Here is a 7479-nt window from a genome sequence, read left to right as displayed (position 1 = left end):
AGAGAGCAATTCATTCCTTAAAAAAGTGATAGAATAAAGAGAAATGGAAGTGACATGTGTTTCATATGAACTTGAGGTAACTAGATTTTACTTTAATGAAATGGATTGCACATCAACCAAACAACGTTGCATGCGTCTGAACGGCAATGCTTAGGCTTTGTTTGGATCGATATAAAAACCTTCCGCCTTGATAATTGGTAAAAAGATGTTTTCTTACATTTTGCAGGTTTGTTAGTTTTAACATATATGTAAGTTGTAAAACTAATAGTCCTAAAATTTTGTCGGTTTGTTATTAACATTGCTCCTTTAGGTCATATGCTTATATAGTGGTGCAGTGAATGGTAGTAGAAGTCCCAAAAAATTTATCCCCATGGTTAAATGCAGTTAAGTGGTCCACTTACCCTTCAAATGTGTAGACATCTTGCTCTGCAGGAATGAAGATTTTATTTCTAGAAAATTAAAGAAAAAGGGCATTCACACACAAACACACACACACACACACACACACACACGTGCGCACGCGTGCGCAAAAGAAAAGGGCAATGCTCTTGCGCACAGTAGTGCGCCCTTATTAGTCTTAACATAGTTGTAAGTTTTTTTGATTGGACCTTTAGGAACGCCTATGTGACTCCAAACAGCCTAAATAGGCCTAATTAGAACCACACAAGAAGCTTTGCCGGAGAAACAAGACCCATTTCTCAAAAGGCCCTGCCCTGGAGGACAGCTGTTGCTGCCATCGCCATGGATGTCGACTTCGTCGACGAACCTCGCACGCGCTTCCAGGTGCATTCCGGCTCCTTCTCCTCTTCCTCCTCCCCCTGTGCGTCGCAGCTCGATCGGAAACAGGTGGCATTCTGCATCATCCTGTCTGTACTCATCTTCGCGTTTTCCTGGGGCTCTCAAGGATGGATCCAATTCCTGTTGCTCTGGATGGCCTTGGCCCTTGCCTTGGGGCCTTTTGCCCCTCTCTCTGTGACCGGCGGTGATTGCCGCGTGGGGATCGGCGACATCATCCCTGAACTCAAGAAAGAGGAGGAGGTTGTGGAGAGAACCTACAGGAAACCTCAGAAGAGGGAAGAAGTACAGGTGCATAAATCCTCGAACTCCTTAACGAAATCTGAGAAAATTGCAGGTTCGGAAGATGACGATGGTAACAATAAGCTCAAAAGCAGAACAGAGAAATTTTCTCTGTCAGAAGGCGATCACGATAATGATGATAATGAAGACAATGATGAGACAGATGAGTCTGATAACAACAGCAATGATGGCATTGCTGATGGTGATGACATGTTCGATTATCCTCAGAAACGGAAAACAAAGGCCAATGCAGTAGATAGCAGTCATTCGCCGGCCATGGAGGAGGCTGAATGGACCACTGAAGACCTAGATCTACTTCGAAAGCTTGTGCAGAAGTATCCTCGTGGGATGCTAAGACGCTGGGAGGTCATTGCTGAAGCTTTTGATGGCAGACACAGTGTTGACAGCACTGTCAAGATGTCAAAGGTTCTAGGTGAGAAAAAGCCAGGCGATGACAATGCATACTCCAAGTTTCTGGCCCAACGCAAGAAAACTGCAAAGGAAATTCCTTCTCCCCTTAGTCAGAAGTGGGATGCAGATGGAACGGCAACCGAGCTTACTTTACAAGATGGACAAGGAAAGATAATGAAGAGAGAAGCCTCTTTGGATAAAGATGTGCTTCACATGAAGGAAGAAGATAAGAGAAAGAAGGATTGGACAGAGACAGAAGATAAGGCTTTGCTTCAGGCCTTGAAAACATTCCCCAAAGATACACCCATGAGGTGGGAAAAAGTTTCTCTTGCTGTTCCGGGTAGAACAAAACCGCAGTGTTTTAAGCGGTATGCAGAGTTGAGAGAGAATTTTCGACATAACAAAGGGGATAAGATTAGTACAATGCCAGAAACTGATTGAAGACTGCTAAAGCCCATCTCTATGCAATTTTACAATTCGGAGAGCATTGTACATACAAACGGCAAATTACAAATCCTAGCTTTGGCTGACAAATTCTGTGCTTACATCGAGGGAAAATGCATTCATTATCAACTGAATATATGTGGATCAGGAACTGGTCCCAGCTTAATGAAAAGTTATAAGGCTGAAGGGGAGCATTCCATTGACAGAAAATTGTTATGTGTTTTCTTTCTATTGTTTGTGTTCCACCTCCTCTTCACGAAGGAAAGACACAAGAGATGACTTAATATGCACTGTGCACAAGAGTACTAATACAATAACATTATGAGTTATGATGTTCTGTTTAACATCATGTTCTCCACATAGATGAAGTTGAGATGTATTGGTTGAGGCGAGGCTTGTAGATCATCAAATATACTAACTTTGAAACATGTTATCATGGCCTTGAATAAGTTTAATGTGAACCAGTGAGAATATGAATTTTGACTTAGTGTCGCTGTTAGTATCATTTTACCTTTCCACGGTTCTTGTTTTCAGATGCCTTCACGCCCAGATCCAGAAGTGCTACAAACTGTGATGTATTGATTATATGGTGAATTGCTTCTACTATGGTGATTTGTTAGAGATCATATGGAGCAACCCATTCTGTCCGCAGCCGAGTGGCTAGATGTGTGCCCACTATCTCAGTAAATGCTGACATTGAAATTGCATAGTTAAGTCACCAATTGGATGTTTAACAGCAGCCAAAGCAGACTACCCCAGTCTCAGATGACCACATGAAGTACAGTGATGAGGGGGTCTAATTCAATTCAAAAGCAGGCAAGTCTTCTCATCTTATCGTGTAAAGTTTCTTTAAAATTTGTATTCATTGCTGACTCGTATCTTAGTGATGCTCATGTGTACTTGATGTTGACTAATCGGTAAAGTTTTGTGGTTACATCTTTGCTTAGAGCATCAGAACTTCAATTTTACCTTATCTGTCAGGTCACACGACAAAATGTGTCAGCTGGCTTTTAGTAGGGTCGCGTTTGTAGAGCAAAATGTTAAGAGTGTATACTCTCTTTAATAGTGGAGTTTTGGTCTGCGACAATATAGCATTTAGAGCCTTAGATTCCCAAAATTTTGTACATGCTATATCTAGTCAGTTGCATTATTAACTGTATTGCAATTAGTTCTGCTCACATCACAGTCCATCTTTACTATGAGGGAGATCGGCAAGGCACCCAACAATTAGATTGGGGTGATTTCTATGTGACAAAGAGCTGAGGACTAATGCCAAAAGACTAACGGACATTGCATCTTTCATCATTATTTAGAGTAAAGGTAAAATACACCAACACTCTGCAATTTTTTGAAGAAAATTTGAAAAACTATGATCCAGCTATGTTTATGTTTATCTGCTTTGAAATCATGTATGGGAACCATGCTGATCAGTACTGTACATTATTTCATCTTATTTCCGAGTGTATTTTGAGCAGTTGCATTAGTGGTTTGGCAAGCATAAAATTCATCAAGCTTCTTTTTGTCCAGTCTTAATACCAAAGCTTCTTAAACTCAAGAATTTGTGTGATAGCTAATATGTTCTAAGAGCCATTTTTTATATTGCATGCAATGGTAACAAGCTTGTACAAATTCATAACAAATTGGTTGATTGACGATCGCTAACTTTTTTGATTGTATATTCTAAGAAAAACTTAGAATTGGATATTTTTAGAATCAATCACTGCATGAATATGCTTGATGCTTTGACCACATGATGGTTAAGGATTTTTTGGACTTATAATGAAGGGATCATATTGGAAGAAGTGAGGTTGGGAATTAAAAAATGTGAAATGTGCACTCCAATAGGAGATTAAGAGTGCACTCTAATGAGATATGGACGCCAAAGTGGGAACTATAGAATCCCAATTCTTGATTTTGCCTAGCTCATTTAGAGAAGCAAGTATGATAAGCCTTGTAAGTAATGTAGTACATGCTTTGAATGTTCTTGGTAGAGGAGGCCTTGTCCTTTACTTAGGACACGAGACACAAAAAATGGATCTTGTTTAGCAACTAGACTTGATTAGGTGTACATCAATCAAGGAAGATTTTGGGTTGTACCTTAGCCCAAACTTTGACTCTTGTTAGATATTGTATTATTTGACCATTGTCACATATAGGTAACCTTTAAAGTCATATAACCCTAAGAGACAAATTAGGGCCCATTCCATTCATGTTTAATAACTCCTTTTTAAAGGACAAGAATTTTTTGCAGCAATTGAGAATTGTTGGGTTCCTCTTAGTTCGCTCAACTTACACAAACTTGACTACTAGGCTTGAGAAATGTCGCAAGTCCATCACACTGCCCAAAAATTATGGTAGAAATTAGATTGTATACACAAGGAAAACTCTAAATGATGTTATTAGATGTAGAGGACATGTATTAGTTGTTATTACTATTTCTCCTAATGATGGTACTCTTGTTTGGCTCTTATAGGGTATTCAATATTACATTGCACAACTAAACAATCATGTAAAATTGAGAATAGGAAATTGCAACTAAAAGGCAATTGAATTTTGGAAAGAGATGCCTTGACAAGCTTGCCAAACAAAGTAGAGAAAAGTCCTAATTATTGTGATTGTGGATAAGGAATGTAAGAAAGATATATGTGATTTTTGTGGATGTTGTAGTATTGCTAGCTAGAATATTCGCAAGAGACGAGCTATAATTTGTCATCAAGAAGAAGGGAAAATCCCTTGCAAAATGAAGCACTCTAGGATGCATGTGGGAAAGACAATTGTGCCTTTGCTAATGCTTGTATGAGGAAAGGGGAGATGTTGAGCTACACCAATGAAGGTCACATGAAGCTTTTACCTAAAGCTCTCATCAAAGAACCAATGAAGTTAGTGGAGGCCTCTTACAATATTCAAGATATCCAATAAGATTATTGCCAAAGCAATAGCTTTGATGGTTAAATTTTTGCTCACCATGGTTTTACATAATGCCTAATATGTTTCTCTCCATGGATGGAAGATCCATGATACAATACTAAATCTAATGATTGGTATTGAACATGCAATGGAGAGGGTCAATTTGTGCCAATAATTATGGATCTCGACAAGGTCTATGATAGGGTAAGGTGGGATCTTTAATTTTTCTTACGCGCTAGTTGGGATTTGAAGGGCAATTGCATCAAATGGTTTTAACATTCTCTTGTTTGATTCTTCCACCAAAGTTGATGTCAATGGTTACCTCTTCCAACCCTTCTCAATCCAGAGATCGGTGAGACAAGGGTGGAAAGAAGATCAATGTATTATTCATGGGGCTTGAGGACCGACCTAGCTAGATTTCACAACTCGGCTTGAAGATGATCTGAATGGGTGAAGCCTTCATGCATTTGGGCTGCCCATTGGAGCTGGGAATATCAATTTTGTGAAAATGTATTGGACACTAAATAAAATTGAGCAGAGAATTTCAAAAGTAATAGCTAGATTACACAACTCGGCTTGAAGATGATCTAAATGGGTGAAGCCTTCATGCATTTGGGTTGCCCATTGGAGCTGGAAACATCAATTTTGTGAAAATGTATTGGACACTAAATAAATTTGAGCAGAGAATTTCAAATGTAATAGCTCTACCACTCAACTGTGGTGGTAAGTTTCTAATGATTGACAAGATTCTATCTTTGGCCTTAATGTTTCTTACTGTTACAACCTAGTTTTCAAAGCCACAATGGGAGAGTTGAGAGACTTCTTAGACTCATGTAAATTTCATGGAGCTTCAGGCTAACTAGAAGATGGCACATGGAGGTAGTTGTCACCGGAAGAAGAGGGGAAGGGCTAGGTTTGGAGAAGCTAAATGCTAAAATGTGTAGGCTAGTATTCAAATTGCTAACTTGCATAATAAACAACCATGGACAATCACCACTGGCATTATTAAGAAAAGTGGTGTCCTAGCTTATCATAGAGCCTTGGAGTTTTGAGGATTTGCTATTAGACTTGAACATTTTCTATTATACTTAAACGTAAAAGGATTTTGAATTGTAAAGAAAAATTTTGAGATATTATAACTTTCTAAAAATATATGTCCAAATTACTTGATTTGGTAGTTTAAGAAGATCCCAATGGGATTTATATACCTTTCTAAATAATAGTTTTCTTGAACACCAATCACTAGACATGCAATTAAGAATGTTGTCTAATTGGGCCACCATTGGGGTTGTTCTATGTTAACCCTCAAATGAACAAGGTGGAAAATTTGAAAAACCTAAAGCAAAAGATGAAGGCATGCTAAGAAAAATATGGAAACACAAGAAGTGTAGAAGAGTGCTAAATCAAGGAGAAAGGAACACAAGAAAAAGCGCAAGTTAATACTTTTGTAAAAGAGCGTAAAGCATATCATGATTTATTTTAAGAGCGACGTGCAAATTGTAAAGGTAGATGGGCAATAGGAAGGAAGCTAGGAAGATAGAAGAACAATGAAAAAAAGGGCCTAGGCCATGGCCAGTCATGTAAAAAGGGGATGAGCGCCCAAGGGAAAGAGGGTTTTGTATATAAAGTTTAAAAAGTGAAGAAGAGCTCATTCTTTGGTGTGTGGCAAAGTGGACTTTTCTACTTCTCTTCTTCTCTTCTCTTCTCTTACTTGCTTGTGAGTGCTTGAGGGAGGGAGTGAGTGTGTGAGAGTGAGGGATCTTCGAGGTGAAACCCTCCACCATCTCCTCTCTTATTCTTATTCTCTTCTCTTTTCTCATCTCGCGTGTGGCTATGGAGGATGGAGCTTGAAGGAAGAGGCTTGAAGATGCTTGAGCGTGCATCACGAATCGTGGAGCTATCGGAGTGCTTGAGAGAGGAAGCAACTCAATTGGGCATCAAGGTAAGCTCACTACACTCGTAGGGAGGGATAGCGCATCGGCTATGTGAGAGGTAGCCATTAGTGCTCGCTTGAAACACTTGAAATAATAAGCGGCAGTGGGTCTTGGCGGTTGAGCTTGAGCTTGCCTCTACATTTTGGTTTCGTTACCGGGACGAGGGATTCAAGCTATTGGTTTTCTGACTCTCTCAGATCTTCGTAACTGTGACTCACTCTGAGCTTGTCTCTCATGAGACAGTATATAACGACTCTATCTTGCTCCAGGCATCATAATAGATAGAATGCCCAACTCACTATCCAAACTGTCGCTGTTAGATGACTCATAACTTGTTGTAAGTGGACCTGTCACATCCTCAAGCATATTTTATTTTCCCTTATCCAATCTCCCCCTCACACTGACATATCCGTGTTAGTGGACATAGGAGTACGACTCCACAAGCGTCTTGACCAAGGACTTACTGTAGGTGACCCATCACTTGTAGGACCACTCATAAATGTACTCACTGTAGGTGTTTTTGTAGCAATACTAGTGTTGGATGATCCATCAGTAGCCACTGCAACAGAATTACCATACCACGATACCATCTTATAAAAAACATCTCTGCTAATCAATGTCTCATGTGTAGATGGTACATAACACTTGTAAGCTTTCGGGTCTTGTGCATAACCAAGGAACACACTCGCTTTAGGATCCATTTCTT

The 7479-nt window shown here is 39.6% G+C and overlaps 1 protein-coding gene across 1 annotated transcript; it reads left to right on the top strand.

Annotated features, from left to right (window-relative positions):
* The first annotated feature begins 649 nt into the window (after positions 1-649).
* Positions 650-2365, top strand: MAMYB (Duplicated homeodomain-like superfamily protein). The gene has a single exon (XM_087665933.1). The coding sequence runs from the start codon at positions 742-744 to the stop codon at positions 1927-1929; it is 1188 nt and encodes a 395-aa protein (XP_087522059.1). The 5' UTR covers positions 650-741; the 3' UTR covers positions 1930-2365.
* Positions 2366-7479: the final 5114 nt, after the last annotated feature.

This window comes from Lygodium microphyllum, chromosome 24, assembly GCF_053477565.2.
Source record: "Lygodium microphyllum isolate KBCC chromosome 24, Lygodium_microphyllum_v1.1.10, whole genome shotgun sequence".
In the NCBI taxonomy this organism is placed as follows: Eukaryota; Viridiplantae; Streptophyta; class Polypodiopsida; order Schizaeales; family Lygodiaceae; genus Lygodium; species Lygodium microphyllum.
Note: the sequence above shows the minus strand (reverse complement) of the source record. Positions and strands in the feature narration are given on the sequence as shown.